The sequence below is a fragment of the Bufo bufo genome, chromosome 8 (assembly GCF_905171765.1).
Source record: "Bufo bufo chromosome 8, aBufBuf1.1, whole genome shotgun sequence".
In the NCBI taxonomy this organism is placed as follows: domain Eukaryota; kingdom Metazoa; phylum Chordata; class Amphibia; order Anura; family Bufonidae; genus Bufo; species Bufo bufo.
In genome coordinates this window covers 3852364-3870407 of record NC_053396.1, presented here as the reverse complement: position 1 = coordinate 3870407, position 18044 = coordinate 3852364, and the positions used below count along the sequence as shown (strand labels likewise).

The 18044-nt window shown below is 47.2% G+C and overlaps 1 protein-coding gene and 1 long non-coding RNA gene across 4 annotated transcripts in view; one reads left to right on the top strand and one right to left on the bottom strand.

Annotated features, from left to right (window-relative positions):
• Nucleotides 1-18044, top strand: part of RXRA (retinoid X receptor alpha) — a 129790-nt gene that overhangs the window by 43500 nt on the left and 68246 nt on the right. For 2 of the 3 annotated variants that reach the window (XM_040406468.1, XM_040406466.1), the window contains exon 2: nt 9995-10036. The exons of the other annotated variant lie outside the window; for it this stretch is intronic. In XM_040406468.1, coding sequence (XP_040262402.1) covers nt 9995-10036 — 42 coding nt within the window. The remainder of the gene's footprint in view (nt 1-9994; nt 10037-18044) is intronic. 3 annotated transcript variants of the gene reach the window in all.
• LOC120978237 lies at nt 7682-9040 on the bottom strand. The gene is made up of 3 exons (XR_005774039.1): nt 8992-9040; nt 7835-7879; nt 7682-7729 (listed from the first exon to the last, which is right to left on the bottom strand). It is a non-coding gene; the product is annotated as an uncharacterized LOC120978237 (long non-coding RNA).

Genomic DNA, 18044 nt, shown 5'->3' with positions numbered 1-18044 from the left:
CATTATCCTGTACCCCGAGTGTGTGTCATTATCCTGTACCCCGAGTGTGTGTCATTATCCTGTACCCCGAGTGTCTGCGTCATTATCCTGTACCCCGAGTGTCTGCGTCATTATCCTGTACCCCGAGTGTCTGTGTCATTATCCTGTACCCCGAGTGTCTGTGTCATTATCCTGTACCCCGAGTGTCAGCGTCTTTATCCTGTACCCCGAGTGTCAGCGTCATTATCCTGTACCCCGAGTGTCATTATCCTGTACCCCGAGTGTCATTATCCCGTACCCCGAGTGTCGGCGTGTCAGTATCCTGTAGCGCCATGTCTCTGATATCCTTCCAGGTGTTCTCGCGGTGCAGATAATCCTCCTATTTTGCAGGCTCTGACCTTTGACCTCCATCCTGTCAGTAGCCGGCTAATCTCGTGGTCCTTGTGTCGCTCTTGGATTAACCCCCCATTAATCTAATGTCCTGCATCACCCTCCGTTTAACACCAGCTAAAGCCTCCGGATTAATCCACACAAGACGTTGCCTCTCGGTCTTGCAGATTATCCCCCATATGCCGTCCGCTGGTGATGATGGGCGTTCGCTCATGTGCCGCTGGTGCAGGCCGTGTGATGGTGAATGCATTAATACTGTGCATGGGTCCGGCCTCGTACTCAGCGCTGTACTCAGAACTGACTCCTCCAAAGGAGCAGGTGCGCGGAGTCTTCCAGGAGACATGATGGGAGTTGTGGTGCCGCCAAGGTCCTGCAATCTCCATCTCAGCTGATATTACTTTCCGCGTGATTTTATCTCGACGCCAGCGTTTACGCAGTTAAAAGGCGTCGAACCGGATTGCACCATGGGTGGCAGAACATGACATGCCGTCTGCCGTCTCCCGTCTCCCCTGCCAGTGTTTACCTGCTCTATGGATCTACCTATTGTACCGCACTATGGAAAGAGCATTCACGGCGGATGTACGTTCTCCATGGCTGACGAACGCCTTGGGCATAGCGAATGCCAACACGCAGGCGGGCGCGGAGGACCCTGGGATGGGGCATGTCCATACCCGGAGGGAGATGGCGGTATAGCGTGATATATGCTGCTGAGCACTTTTGTTCTGATGCAGCAGCGTTTTTCATGGGAGAGCGGCACGGAGGGCCATAAATCTTGTTTGTTTTCTGAGCCTCTTCATTCTTGCGTCCTGTCCGTCTGAGCGACGTTCCCAGGCCAGCGCTGGTTGTGTGAGAACACAAGGCCATCATTCACTGCGATGGCGGCTAAATAATCCTGCCTCCCGGGTGTAAATCTCCCTGCACTCAGTGTCACTTGGACTGGTTCTTCGGGATCAGATAATGAGGGGTAAAGGAGCCCAGCTCCTGAGAAAATTCAGCCCCAGGATTTACAGGGGGGCTGTTCTCAGGACCTGGACCCTCGGTTCTCCACCCCATTATATGATCCCGAATGGTCCAGCCAGGTCATCCGAGCGCCTACATTTTTGGGTTATTTCTTTTGAGGTCAATAGAAGGCCGATCCGTTGTGGCCTCACAGAAGACCCTTAGTATAATAGGATAAGGGCAACTCATAAGCCATAGCAGCACCGACCCCTGCTCTGTGACATCACTGTGTGCATTACCCCTGTACTGTGACATCACTGTGTGCATTATCTCTGCACTGTGACATCACTGTGTGTATTATCCCTGTACTGTGACATCACTGTGTGCATTATCTCTGCTCTGTGACATCACTGTGTGTATTATCCCTGTACTGTGACATCACTGTGTGCATTATCCCTATACTGTGACATCACTGTGTGTATTATCCCTGTACTGTGACATCACTGTGTGCATTATCTCTGTACTGTGACATCACTGTGTGTATTATCTTTGTACTGTGACATCACTGTGTGCATTATCTCTGTACTGTGACATCACTGTGTGCATTATCTCTGTACTGTGACATCACTGTGTGTATTATCCCTGCACTGTGACATCACTGTGTGCATTATCCCTGCACTGTGACATCACTGTGTGCATTCTCATCACAGTGCAGAGATAATGCACACAGTGATGTCACAGTACAGAGATAATAAACACAGTGATGTCACAGTACAGAGATAATACACACAGTGATGTCACAGTACAGGGATAATAAACACAGTGATGTCACAGTACAGGGATAATACACACAGTGATGTCACAGTACAGAGATAATACACACAGTGATGTCACAGTACAGGGATAATAAACACAGTGATGTCACAGTACAGGGATAATAAACACAGTGATGTCACAGTACAGGGATAATAAACACAGTGATGTCACTGTACAGGGATGATACACACAGTGATGTCACAGTACAGAGATAGTACACACAGTGATGTCACTGTACAGGATAGTACACACAGTGATGTCACTGTACAGGATAGTACACACAGTGATGTCACTGTACAGGATAGTACACACAGTGATGTCACTGTACAGGGATAGTACACACAGTGATGTCACTGTACAGGGATAGTACACACAGTGATGTCACTGTACAGGGATAGTACACACAGTGATGTCACTGTACAGGATAGTACACACAGTGATGTCACTGTACAGGATAGTACACACAGTGATGTCACTGTACAAGGATAGTACGCACAGTGATGTCACTGTACAAGGATAGTACGCACAGTGATGTCACTGTACAAGGATAGTACGCACAGTGATGTCACTGTACAGGGATAGTACGCACAGTGATGTCACTGTACAGGGATAGTACGCACAGTGATGTCACTGTACAGGGATAGTACGCACAGTGATGTCACTGTACAGGGATAGTACGCACAGTGATGTCACTGTACAGGGATAGTACGCACAGTGATGTCACTGTACAGGGATAGTACGCACAGTGATGTCACTGTACAGGGATAGTACGCACAGTGATGTCACTGTACAGGGATAGTACGCACAGTGATGTCACTGTACAGGGATAGTACGCACAGTGATGTCACTGTACAGGGATAGTACGCACAGTGATGTCACTGTACAGGGATAGTACGCACAGTGATGTCACTGTACAGGGATAGTACGCACAGTGATGTCACTGTACAGGGATAGTACGCACAGTGATGTCACTGTACAGGGATAGTACGCACAGTGATGTCACTGTACAGGGATAGTACGCACAGTGATGTCACTGTACAGGGATAGTACGCACAGTGATGTCACTGTACAGGGATAGTACGCACAGTGATGTCACTGTACAGGGATAGTACGCACAGTGATGTCACTGTACAGGGATAGTACGCACAGGGATGTCACTGTACAGGGATAGTACGCACAGTGATGTCACTGTACAGGGATAGTACGCACAGGGATGTCACTGTACAGGGATAGTACGCACAGTGATGTCACTGTACAGGGATAGTACGCACAGTGATGTCACTGTACAGGGATAGTACGCACAGTGATGTCACTGTACAGGGATAGTACGCACAGTGATGTCACTGTACAGGGCTAGTACGCACAGTGATGTCACTGTACAGGGCTAGTACGCACAGTGATGTCACTGTACAGGGCTAGTACGCACAGTGATGTCACTGTACAGGGCTAGTACGCACAGTGATGTCACTGTACAGGGCTAGTACGCACAGTGATGTCACTGTACAGGGCTAGTACGCACAGTGATGTCACTGTACAGGGCTAGTACGCACAGTGATGTCACAGTGATGTCACAGTGCAGAGATAATGCACACAGTGATGTCACAGTGTATTATCTCTGTACTGTGACATCACTGTGTGCATTATCCTTGTGCATTAAAGGGTTTCTCTGGTAATAATGCTATTTTACCAAGTACCAGCAGCCTGCCCTACTAAGCTAAGGTCCTGCTCCCCGCCGCTCCGGTTCTCTGCGCAGCCTCCGATGTCTCCATTTTCCGGTCCCCGCACTGGTTGGCTGCAGCGGAGTATGTGACCATGCCCATGCAGCGCCAGAAGATGGAGAAATCGGAGTCCGCGAGGCCCGGTGCAGGCTGCTGGCACTTGTGGTGCTATTTCCGGAGAACCCCTTTAAGAAATAATCCTAAACCTTTCCTGTTCTGGCCTTGCTGCTGGAGCGGGGACAAATTTTGCTGTGGGGTCCTGTTTCTTGTTGCGGCCCCGAATTTTAAGGTTAAGTTTCCTAATTTCCATCGAGCTACGAATTGGTCTGTCATTTCACTTTGCCTGACGTGAAGCGTTCCCGGGGGCGAGTGGTGGCGTCACTCCGACCTCTCCTTCCTCGGCAGCAACTGAATCCTTTCCCAAATGACGGCCACTTACCTGCGGAAATATTATCCCCCGTACCGGGCGGCTGAATATTTCATGGAGGTGAATTAAAAATTAACGCGTGCCGCCCGCCTGTCATCGAGGGGAAAAGAAGGAGAGTGTGTCATGTTGCGCGGTTGTAGTTCCCTTTGTAATGAAGCCGTGTCATTTAGAAAATGACATGGCTGCTTAAAATGCAGTTCCGCGGCCTCTTTAATTAAGGCAGAGACATAATACTAATCTGCTGTCATTAATGAATTTTTAACCGCAGCAGTGAGAGTCGAGTGACGCAAGGGCCACGCTCTCTTACAGGATTTAATCTTGTGAGTAATTAACCCTTTACCATGACCAAGTTTAAGTGCACCTCCGCAGAAACGCTGCCGAGCTCTGCTGCGTGGTGCTGGACCCTCTGCGCTGGCGAGGGCGAAATCCGTGATGAGAATCTGCAACATAACTTGTCCTGCTGCGGATATCAAATCTGTGCAGGTTTTTTCCTTAGTGTGTGAATGAGATTTTGTAGAATCCAGACGCAGAGTATTCCTGCCCATGAGAGCGGGGAACTGACCGAGAACTCCGCGTCTTCTGCGTGAGGCTTGTGTCACGGATTTCACCCTCCTCTGTGACCCTCAAAGTGAACAAGAGCTCACCGCACATGTGTGGGGCGTGCCCTCCGTTCACGTCTACGGGAGTCTTGAAAATAGCCGAGTGAGCGCGCTCGCCTATTTTCTGAGGTCCCATCGTAATAAGTGGAGAGTGCAGTGCGCAAGTCCTATGGGACTATGGGACTGTCAAACATGGACGAGCCAGCGCTTGCTATTTTTGGACCTCCGACAGAAATGAATGGAGGGCAGCTGCGCATGCGCAGTGGGGTCTTGTTGTTCACTTTGGGAAGTCCGTACTAGAGATAGGTGTGGGCCCGGGCGGCGCGCAGTGTCTGTCTGGGCGGCGCGCAGTATGTCTGTCTGGGCCGGCGCGCAGTATGTCTGTCTGGGCCGGCGCGCAGTATGTCTGTCTGGGCCGGCGCGCAGTACGTCTGTCTGGGCCGGCGCGCAGTACGTCTGTCTGGGCCGGCGCGCAGTACGTCTGTCTGGGCCGGCGCGCAGTACGTCTGTCTGGGCCGGCGCGCAGTACGTCTGTCTGGGCCGGCGCGCAGTACGTCTGTCTGGGCCGGCGCGCAGTACGTCTGTCTGGGCCGGCGCGCAGTGTGTGTCTGGGCCGGCGCGCAGTGTGTGTCTGGGGCGGCGCGCAGTGTGTGTCTGGGGCGGCGCGCAGTGTGTGTCTGGGGCGGCGCGCAGTGTGTGTCTGGGGCGGCGCGCAGTACGTCTGTCTGGGCCGGCGCGCAGTGTGTGTCTGGGGCGGCGCGCAGTATGTCTGTCTGGGGCGGGGCGCAGTGTGTGTCTGGGGCGGCGCGCAGTGTCTGTCTGGGGCGGCGCGCAGCACACGGGCTCTTCACATATTGATCATGTTTCATACTGATCTCAGACTCTGGACCCGGCGCCCGCTCCTATCATGCTGTACTCTGATTCTTTGTACTGATGAGCCCTTCATTTGAGGTGGTGCAGACGCTGGTCAAAGTGGGGGTTGTCACAGAGGGGGCGCCACAAGTCTTCCGTCCGTCAGTGAAGGGGTTAACTCCTTGCGTTGCGATCTGCAGTAACTCGCCTTACAAGAGCTCCTAATAACTGTTTATTTCTCAAGCTTAATTGCTTTTCACCTCTTACATGATTCAGTGTGATTTGTGTCTCTGCCACCGGGGACTGCGCGGCTCGGCGGGAGCCATTCACAGACGGCGACGGATTATTGGAGAACGCGCTGATTGATGGCTTTTTTTTATGCGTAAAGTAGTAAATTCAAGTATAAAACAAAATTCATTTATCCAAGGAAAGCATCCGTCACGTGTCTGTCGGAGACGTAACAGGAGTGTAACCCTCGCCACGGGGAGCTCTCCGCACATAAGGGGCTGATTGCACAAATATATCAGGATTCATGCATTGAGCCAATAGGAGCACAAGACTCCATTTATTGGCATGTGATTGCAAAAGTTTATACGCCCTTAGACACTGTTCCTTGCTGCATTCAGTGTGCAGACACTACACGGGTGGAGATTTTTTGGGGTATTGAAAAATGGTGGAATGACTGACGTTCTGTATGTCGCCCATGAGGTGTCCACCCTTTTGTCGTCTTCTTCAGCGATCAGGCTGGACGGACTCGTTGGCGGGGGGGCAGCTCGCAGAAACCTCCTTGTAGGACTCTGTTTGCAGTTGTAAATCATTCATCTTAAGCAAGAAATGTGGGGGATTTGGGTTAGGTAGACCCTTAAAGAAAACCCTCTGGGGTGCACGAGTAAAGGTCCTGCCATTAGCTTTACCCTGTGTTAGGCTGCAGACTGACACTGAGGTGGGTGAGGTCCATAGTCCCCTCCAGAGGACCTGTCTGTGTCCTAGTAACGTGTTGTTCCAGTGCAGGGACTTCCGTACCTGGGGACACCATACTGTGTTTTTCTGTGTGTAATCCATAGGTCAGAGTAATGGAGCGATGCCGGCAATCAGCGGCTCCTCAGGGACGTCTGATGTTACTGCAGCTAAAGCCACCATAGACCTGAGACGGCTGAACCCCCTCAGCCCATTAACCCGGCGATCAGAAGGATCCTTTCAGCGGATAGCTATCTGCTCCTAGGGGTATGCTGGGGATGGGCTATCCTTGTACACACTGTATCTTATCCATGGCTATCCTCCTATGTATATTCTCCCCGAGGCGTCGGTTCCAGGAGCAGACGCTCTCACTGATGGCCGGTTGTAGCCTGATAAATGTGATGCATGGCGCAGCGCGGAGGCCTGGTGTCGGTGACTTCCATCACTCGGGGGAGGGGGGGGTGCTGCGTCTGCTGTCACCTGAGACACTTACCGGCCCATGGGCTGAACTGCTGAAACCAGTTATTTGAGAGTTAGACGTTTTAGAGCGCAATGATATTTTAAGACTGAAATGGATGTTACTTCGTCATTGCTATCATTTATTTTGGTATAGTTCTAGGATGCTACACATAATTTACAGGGCAAGACAAGGAGGCAGTACTATCTGTACCTACATCATAGACAGAGGGAGGCAGTACTATCTGTACCTACATCATAGACAGGGAGGCAGTACTATCTGTACCTACATCCTAGACAGGGAGGCAGTACTATCTGTACCTACATCCTAGACAGGGAGGCAGTACTATCTGTACCTACATCCTAGACAGAGAGGCAGTACTATCTGTACCTACATCATAGACGGGGAGGCAGTACTATCTGTACCTACATCATAGACAGGGAGAGACAGGGAGGCAGTTCTATCTGTACCTACATCATAGACAGGGAGGCAGTACTATCTGTACCTACATCATAGACAGGGAGAGACAGGGAGGCAGTTCTATCTGTACCTAAATCATAGACAGGGAGAGACAGGGAGGCAGTACTATCTGTACCTACATCATAGACCGGGAGGCAGTACTATCTGTACTTACATCATAGACCGGGAGGCAGTACTATCTGTACTTACATCATAGACAGAGAGGCAGTACTATCGGTACCTACATCATAGACAGGGAGAGACAGGGAGGCAGTACTATCTGTACCTACAGCATTTGCAGAGAGGCAGTACTATCTGTACCTACATCATAGACCGGGAGGCAGTACTATCTGTACCTACATCATAGACAGGGAGGCAGTTCTATCTGTACCTACATCATAGACAGGGAGAGACAGGGAGGCAGTACTATCTGTACCTACATCATAGACAGGGAGAGACAGGGAGGCAGTTCTATCTGTACCTACATCATAGACAGGGAGGCAGTACTATCTGTACCTACAGCATTTGCAGGGAGGCAGTACTATCTGTACCTACATCATAGACAGGGAGGCAGTTCTATCTGTACCTACATCATAGACAGGGAGACAGTACTATCTGTACCTACATCATAGACAGGGAGGCAGTACTATCTGTACCTACAGCATTTGCAGGGAGGCAGTACTATCTGTACCTACATCATTTACAGGGAGGCAGTACTATCTGCACCTACATCATTTACAGGAGGAGACGGGGCGGCAGTACTATCTGTACCTACATCATTTACAGGAGGAGACGGGGCGGCAGTACTATCTGTACCTACATCATTTACAGGAGGAGACGGGGCGGCAGTACATCATTTACAGGGAGAGACAGGGAGACAGTTCTATCTGTACCTACATCATAGACAGGGAGGCAGTTCTATCTGTACCTACATCATAGACAGGGAGAGACAGGGAGGCAGTACTATCTGTACCTACATCATAGACAGGGAGAGACAGGGAGGCAGTTCTATCTGTACCTACATCATAGACAGGGAGGCAGTACTATCTGTACCTACAGCATTTGCAGGGAGGCAGTACTATCTGTACCTACATCATAGACAGGGAGGCAGTTCTATCTGTACCTACATCATAGACAGGGAGGCAGTACTATCTGTACCTACATCATAGACAGGGAGGCAGTACTATCTGTACCTACAGCATTTGCAGGGAGGCAGTACTATCTGTACCTACATCATTTACAGGGAGGCAGTACTATCTGCACCTACATCATTTACAGGAGGAGACGGGGCGGCAGTACTATCTGTACCTACATCATTTACAGGAGGAGACGGGGCGGCAGTACTATCTGCACCTACATCATTTACAGGAGGAGACGGGGTGGCAGTACTATCTGTACCTACATCATTTACAGGGAGAGACAGGGAGGCAGTACCATCTGTACCTACATCATTTACAGGAGGAGACAGGGAGGCAGTACTATCTGTACCTACATCATTTACAGGAGGAGACGGGGAGGCAGTACTATCTGTACCTACATCATTTACAGGAGGAGACGGGGAGGCAGTACTATCTGTACCTACAGCATTTGCAAAGGATTCTGTATTGTGGGTGCAGATTCAGGTTTCTGCAGATGGGGTAGATAATATAGATGGAAAAGTTTAAATTCCTATTTTGTCTCCGATTGTTTTAGCCCTTTACCGATTTCCCACATTGTCTGTAGATTGGATGCTGCCCTCTACCTGCCTGACGGACGTCTGTCCACACACCGGATCCTTATAGGATCCTTGTCTTTAGTGCTCTGGTTCCGCCCTGCGGTTTCCCTAGCAGCGACGTGTCCTATGTCTTCCAAGGGTCTATAAGCAGACTTTGGCCAGGATTCAGGAATTCCCAATTATCTCCGGGCAATCTCAGCTTCCAGTGTGCACGGAACAAGTCTGCTTCTGTCTACCACATCTGGAAAATGTTACACTGGGGCGTGCTGGCTGTCGTCACAGGGAGACTGACAAGCCCCCACCCCCACCAGCCCGCCATCGCTTTAACCCTTTTATTGGGGGGAAAAACGTGATTTGTTTAGCTGTAAGTGCCGTTCCTTTAAGCTCTATTGTATAGAATTTCATATTTATGCATCGAAATGTAACCTAGTATCATGTGGTCACTGCAACAAAGTAACAAATCAAAGTTCCTTCTTTTGTCTCCTGCTATAGATAATTTGGGGCTTTGATTTAGTCTTTTTCTGAGAAAGCTGGGTGACCCCCAAGATGATGGCCATTACTGCTACCACAGCGATGGTCACCCAGCTTTCCCAGAGTCCTGCGGCATGTCGCTCCAGTTCAGGACTGCAGCTTTAATGCTTGTCGTACATTTACTGACCCTTTTTTTTGTTTTTTTCTTTCTTTTAGAGGGGAAGTTCAGTGACTATCCTACCATTGTATCGTACAACGGTAGGCATGCTTGTTTTTTATATGTTTGTTGCTTGTATTTCTGCAGTACAGGATGCATCCCTTTACATTGTGTGTGTACTCCAGCTGCATTAAGTGCTCCTTCCCCTCGTTTTGAATGTTTTCATATCGTTTTGCAATGTTTTTGTCTTCATGATGTGTTTTTCCATTACTGGCCGTCTCTGCCTTTCAGCTGATTAACACCCTCTTCTCACATCTCCGCCTGTGTCTGCTTTTCTCAGATTTGCTCACTCGCCTACACTTTGTTTTCCGTATACTTTCTTTTCATATTGTCCCTATGGGATTTTCTCCATAACTGGGACACAAAAGGCTGCAGGACTCCGGAGGCAGAGAAGGTTCACGGCCAGCCTGCTTGGAGTGGTTGTCCCTTACTTTAAACATGGGGGAATGTTGCTCAACCACATATTTGTAATGGAGGAGCTGGGGGTTAAGCCGTCACAACTACCCCATGAGGGGAGCACGTGTTGGGAAACATCAAACGGAGCGGTCTAGATGTGTCATGCATTAAATATGAAGGGTCAGAGCCGCTATCGGGACCATCTTCCCCGACCGCGTGTGATTTCATCCTGCTGTGCGTTACAGACTGATTACTACAGCAAATGGGACTTGGAGAGAGATTAAAAACCTTGGCTCATTTGCATGTCTTTTCCCAGAATTCCCCATGGGGGGGGGGGGGGGGGAAGAGATGATCAGGCAGATTTTTGCACCTGTGTTTGCTATTTTGTATGTTCCCGGTTTTGCCAACTTTCTAAAATTGTCCGGTTGCTTAGTTACCAGACTGTTTGCGATGAGGACGCCAAGATGGCAGCCATTTTTAGTTTAGCAACTGCCAAAGAGGTCTGCAACGTGTGACGAGGCAGCGTGCAGCAGACGGGAGGCGCTGCAAATACATTCAATAGCTTCTAGTCCGTGTCGGGATATACAGGACCGGAGCAGGAATGTCTTAGGTTTCACCTGGAAAAAATGTTTTATTACTGATTTTGCTAAATTGCTTATTATTATTATTATTATTATTATTACTATCCCACCCATCATAGGGCATTGATTTTATATTTTCTTTCCTTGGGAGATGTTTTCATCTGTGCTCCATGTTGCCTTCTGCTGAGTAATAATGCACTTTATGTGTTCAGCAAATAGACCGGAATATCTTTACTGCAGAAAAGCTAAGTACAGCCAAAAGTATAATACTGCCTGCTATGTACAGGAATATAACTACTATAATACTGCCTGCTATGTACAGGAATATAACTACTATAATACTACCTCCTATGTACAAGAATATAACTACTATAATAATGCTCCTATGTACAGGAATATAACTACTATAATACTGCTCCTATGTACAAGAATATAACTACTATAATACTGCTCCTATGTACAAGAATATAACTACTATAATACTGCTCCTATGTACAAGAATATAACTACTATAATACTGCCTCCTATGTACAAGAATATAACTACTATAATACTGCTCCTATGTACAAGAATATAACTACTATAATACTGCTCCTATGTACAAGGATATAACTACTATAATACTGCCTCCTATGTACAAGAATATAACTACTATAATACTGCTCCTATGTACAAGAATATAACTACTATAATACTGCTCCTATGTACAAGGATATAACTACTATAATACTGCCTCCTATGTACAGGAATATAACTACTATAATACTGCTCCTATGTACAAGAATATAACTACTATAATACTGCTCCTATGTACAGGAATATAACTACTATAATACTGCTCCTATGTACAAGAATATAACTACTATAATACTGCTCCTATGTACAAGAATATAACTACTATAATACTGCCTCCTATGTACAAGAATATAACTACTATAATACTGCTCCTATGTACAAGAATATAACTACTATAATACTGCTCCTATGTACAAGGATATAACTACTATAATACTGCCTCCTATGTACAAGAATATAACTACTATAATACTGCTCCTATGTACAAGAATATAACTACTATAATACTGCTCCTATGTACAAGAATATAACTACTATAATACTGCTCCTATGTACAAGAATATAACTACTATAATACTGCCTCCTATGTACAAGAATATAACTACTATAATACTGCTCCTATGTACAGGAATATAACTACTATAATAATGCTCCTATGTACAGGAATATCACTACTATAATACTGCTCCTATGTACAAGAATATAACTACTATAATACTGCCTCCTATATACAAGAATATAACTACTATAATACTGCTCCTATGTACAAGAATATAACTACTATAATACTGCTCCTATGTACAAGAATATAACTACTATAATACTGCTCCTATGTACAGGAATATAACTACTATAATACTGCTCCTGTGTACAAGAATATAACTACTATAATACTGCTCCTATGTACAAGAATATAACTACTATAATACTGCTCCTATGTACAAGAATATAACTACTATAATACTGCTCCTATGTACAAGAATATAACTACTATAATACTGCTCCTATGTACAAGAATATAACTACTATATTACTGCTCTTATTTACAAGAATATAACTACTATAATACTGCTCCTATGTACAAGAATATAACTACTATAATACTGCTCCTATATACAAGAATATAACTACTATAATACTGCTCCTATGTACAAGAATATAACTACTATAATACTGCTCCTATGTACAAGAATATAACTACTATAATACTGCTCCTATGTACAAGAATATAACTACTATAATACTGCCTCCTATATACAAGAATATAACTACTATAATACTGCTCCTATATACAAGAATATAACTACTATAATACTGCTCCTATATACAAGAATATAACTACTATAATACTGCTCCTATATACAAGAATATAACTACTATAATACTGCTCCTATGTACAGGAATATCACTACTATAATACCGCCTCCTATGTACAAGAATATAACTACTATAATACTGCCTCCTATGTACAAGAATATAACTACTATAATACTGCTCCTATGTACAAGACTATAACTACTATAATACTGCTCCTATGTACAAGACTATAACTACTATAATACTGCTCCTATGTACAAGACTATAACTACTATAATACTGCCTCCTATGTACAGGAATATAACTACTATAATACTGCTCCTATGTACAAGAATATAACTACTATAATACTGCTCCTATGTACAGGAATATAACTAATATAATACTGCTCCTATGTACAGTAATATAACTACTATAATACTGCTCCTATGTACAAGAATATAACTACTATAATACTGCTCCTATGTACAAGAATATAACTACTATAATACTGCCTGCTTTGGAGTAGAATATTACTAGTATTATTTTGAGTACAGTATTTTTTTAGCCGATCAGCCGTTTTGCAGTTTTTTTTTTATCTGTAAGGTGTCTGAGTCCTGGTTGTCTTTCCTTTTGGTGTATACAGAGCTGTGCCCTGGGTTCTCCTGTTCAGGTTCTGCTTGGTTGATCCTCATTGCAGATCTTCTCCTCTCCTGGTTCTGTTCGGGTGATCCTCCTTGCAGAGCTTCTCCTCTCCAGGTTCTGGTTGGGTGATCCTCCTTGCAGAGCTTCTCCTCTCCTGGTTCTGGTTGGATGATCCTCCTTGCAGAGCTTCTCCTCTCCTGGTTCTGGTTGGATGATCCTCCTTGCAGAGCTTCTCCTCTCCTGGTTCTGGTTGGGTGATCCTCCTTGCAGAGCTTCTCCTCTCCTGGTTCTGGTTGGGTGATCCTCCTTGCAGAGCTTCTCCTCTCCTGGTTCTGGTTGGGTGATCCTCCTTGCAGAGCTTTTCCTCTCCAGGTTATGGTTGGGTGAGCCTCCTTGCAGTGCTTCTCCTCTCCAGGTTATGGTTGGGTGAGCCTCCTTGCAGAGCTTCTCCTCTCCTGGTTCTGGTTGGTTGATCCTCCTTGCATATCTTCTCCTCTCCTGGTTCTGGTTGGGTGATCCTCCTTGCAGATCTTCTCCTCTCCTGGTTCTGGTTGGGTGATCCTCCTTGCAGATCTTCTCCTCTCCTGGTTCTGGTTGGGTGATCCTCCTTGCAGAGCTTCTCCTCTCCTGGTTCTGGTTGGGTGATCCTCCTTGCAGAGCTGCTCTTCTCCAGGTTCTGGTTGGGTGATCCTCCTTGCAGAGCTTCTCCTCTCCTGGTTCTGGTTGGGTGATCCTCCTTGCAGATCCTCTCCTCTCCTGGTTCTGGTTGGGTGATCCTCCTTGCAGATCTTCTCCTCTCCTGGTTCTGGTTGGGTGATCCTCCTTGCAGATCTTCTCCTCTCCTGGTTCTGGTTGGGTGATCCTCCTTGCAGATCTTCTCCTCTCCTGGTTCTGGTTGGGTGATCCTCCTTGCAGATCTTCTCCTCTCCTGGTTCTGGTTGGGTGATCCTCCTTGCAGAGCTTCTCCTCTCCTGGTTCTGGTTGGGTGATCCTCCTTGCAGAGCTGCTCTTCTCCAGGTTCTGGTTGGGTGATCCTCCTTGCAGAGCTTCTCCTCTCCTGGTTCTGGTTGGGTGATCCTCCTTGCAGATCCTCTCCTCTCCTGGTTCTGGTTGGGTGATCCTCCTTGCAGATCTTCTCCTCTCCTGGTTCTGGTTGGGTGATCCTCCTTGCAGATCTTCTCCTCTCCTGGTTCTGGTTGGGTGATCCTCCTTGCAGAGCTTCTCCTCTCCTGGTTCTGGTTGGGTGATCCTCCTTGCAGAGCTGCTCTTCTCCAGGTTCTGGTTGGGTGATCCTCCTTGCAGAGCTTCTCCTCTCCTGGTTCTGGTTGGGTGATCCTCCTTGCAGATCCTCTCCTCTCCTGGTTCTGGTTGGGTGATCCTCCTTGCAGATCTTCTCCTCTCCTGGTTCTGGTTGGGTGATCCTCCTTGCAGATCCTCTCCTCTCCTGGTTCTGGTTGGGTGATCCTCCTTGCAGATCTTCTCCTCTCCTGGTTCTGGTTGGGTGATCCTCCTTGCAGATCTTCTCCTCTCCAGGTTCTGGTTGGGTGATCCTCTTTGCAGATCTTTAGGTTGTGTAAGTGGTTATTTGCTGACCCTCTGGCCTTCAGCCCCTCGGTAAATCTCCAGAGGTGTGAGCAGGGCCTCTCCTCTGTGTTGGAGACACAAGCCTTGCACGCTCAGGTTCATAGTTAATGAGCTGTGACCCCCTCTGATGGCTGCTGATTTGTGCTCTTGCAGGGTCAGAATCCAGGAGGTCGCCCCCTCCCCCTCTGCTGGGGGACATGTGGTGCGGTATTACAGGTTCGCCTCCTGTCAGATACACATCGCTGCCTGTAGACCCTTCGCTCCCTTCCCAGCACAGCTCAGAACTCAAGCACCTGAATCTTTTTGTTGTTTCTTCCATAGACATTGTCACAAGTGTTCACGCCCCGTCTTCGGAACTGGTTTACTGGATTTAATTAGCAGGAAAAATTGATTTTTAAGAAATATAAACAAAAATAAATTTCATTCTATGATTTCATTATAAAAAGCAGAACAATGGTTGCAAAACTATTTAACCCAAGATTTTCTGATTTCAGTCGGCATCCCGGACGGTTGTACTTTTTATTGCTAGCCTCCCCTTCGGTTCTGTTCACACTACCATTATGTGATGCATTCTGGTTTGCGCCGGTTTTCTGCTTTTTGATTATTTTTTTTGTCCTGCATGCTGCAGAATTATTGCCGTCCCAAACCAAAGCGTGCATGTCTTGAGGAAACGCCGTATACCTCCAGCCGTATATCCAGGGCTGGAATGGCCGCTGCACATGAACGCCGCTGTGCTTCCTGTTAGCTCCGGCGCCATCAGCTGATTAGTGGGGGTCCCGGGTGTCGGACCCTCACCGATCCGAGATTAATGGCCTATCCTGAGGACAGGTCATCATTATCAGCCGCCTGGAACACCCTTTTAAGTGATATACGGAAACTAGAAGAACGCGTACTTGGGCAGAATGTTTATTTACATAAACTGTAAACCGTATTGATGCGGCGACTTATTAAAAAGCATCGAAAACTGAATCTCCGTTCAGATTGTTCTTCAGTCACGAGAGTTTTCTGGGATCCAAGAACAGTTCCCGTCAACTCTGTAAATTGTGTGCGGCTCCAGCGGCAAATCAGAAACACGTGCGGCCGATGGAAAGCGCGGCCTCCGGTCTGAAGCAGATAAGTATCTTAATGGCTCCTCATTGGCAAATCCTTTGATTGTAAACTCTTCAACCTTAGGATCTTACATCCCCAGAATCCTGCGGTCTGCGGGGTTTGCAGAACGACCACGATCGCTCAGGATGATGTACGTCTCCTCTGCAGAGAAGAGTTTTGCTCTGAAGCATCGGCTGGCTTTAATTCTACACTTCCTCTTCTCTAATATCCCTGTAATGTCGTCGGTGCAGGGCTCCGCGTGGCAAGATATTCAAGAAGCAATGTGGAGATGGCATTTACTTATATTGCTGCTTGTCTGCCATTTCCATATTTGTTCCCCTTTTTACAGAGGTGTTCATCCTGAGCCTCCTGGTTCTTGAATATGATGTCAGAATTACAGTGAAGACTGACACCTGGGAGAGCATTAGAGGAAAAGTGTGAAATATAACATGTATCTGTTGTCTCCAAGGCAGGAGGAGACCATTAAAGGCATCCTAGTTTTGCACAAACGTTACGGTACATGGTCCATTTTCCACATCTTTCAGGTACGGGGAGCGCGCTATTTTGGTCGGAGCGGCTAATGGTTTTATAAGCAGGATGTTCTTACAGAAATCAATCCAGTGGGAAGGAATCGGCCTGGAGAGGTGCTTACTGAGAGGATGTCCCCAAAATAGCCCGTCTGGAAGCAGCGGAGCGGGAACAACGGCCGGAGGCTGCTGGCCGGCGTTCAGGGAGCTGCCACGCTGTGTATTTAGAAAGTGACTCTGACGTCGGCGGACTTATTGACTCGCGTTTGCGTGTGAGCCGACACACTTGGAGACAAGCACACCGCGGCGCTCGCTCTCTCCCCCGGCAGACGCAGGATGTGTTTAGGGGACGCGATTATGTGAAGCTGTGAAATTGGATTTTATCTGTGGAAACATTCCTTTCCCCCAGTCATGGGAGCGTTGTATCTACACGGGGGCAACATGAACCGGTGGAAGCCAATGACCTACATTCCACTCCACTTCTAAGGCTAGAGTTCCTCTGAGAGTTAATAAACAATTCATTAGAGCGCCAGGGAGCGGCCATATTGTTTCCGCTGCAGCAGTCCTGGATGGGACGGTAAACATTGTGGCGTCTGATACATTGTTTATTAAACACAATGTATCCTCTTTATGGACTGCACTGGTTAGTATGGATGTTGTGCCTCCCCTCTAGATACATTGGCCCCTAATAGAACAGTCCTATCTTTGAACGGAAATACGGAAACGGAAGGCATACGGAGTACCTTCCGTTTTTTTGCGGATCCATTGAAATGAATGGTTTCGTATACGGAACGCAAAAAACGGAACATAAACAAAAAAAAAAGTTTGTGTGCAGGAGGCCTTAGACTAGTCAGTGGCGTACATATAGAGAGGGGATGGAAATAACTGAAGTGTAAACTTGGCCTTAGGCCTCTTTCACATTAACGATACGGATTGGTTCCGGATGCGTTCAGGGTGCGTTCAGTAAAACTCGCACCATTTCGCAAGCAAGCTTAGTCAGTTTTGTCTGCGATTGCGTTCTGTTTTGATGCGTTTTTCAAGCGTTTAAAAAAAAAAACTGACGGCTTTCAAACAACATCTCCCAGCCACCATCAGTGAAAAACGCATCACTTCCGGATGCAATCCGTTTTTCACTGAAGCTCCATTCACTTCCTTGGAGCCAGGGCTGCGTGAAAAACACAGTATGTAGAACATGCTGCAATTCTCACGCAACACAGAACTAATGCGTGAAAAAACCGCTCTTTACATAGACGCATTGAAATGAATGGGTCAGGATTCAGCGCGGGGGCTATGCGTTCACTTCACGCATCACACCCACTCGGAAAACTGGCTTGTGTGAAAGAGGCCTTAAAAAG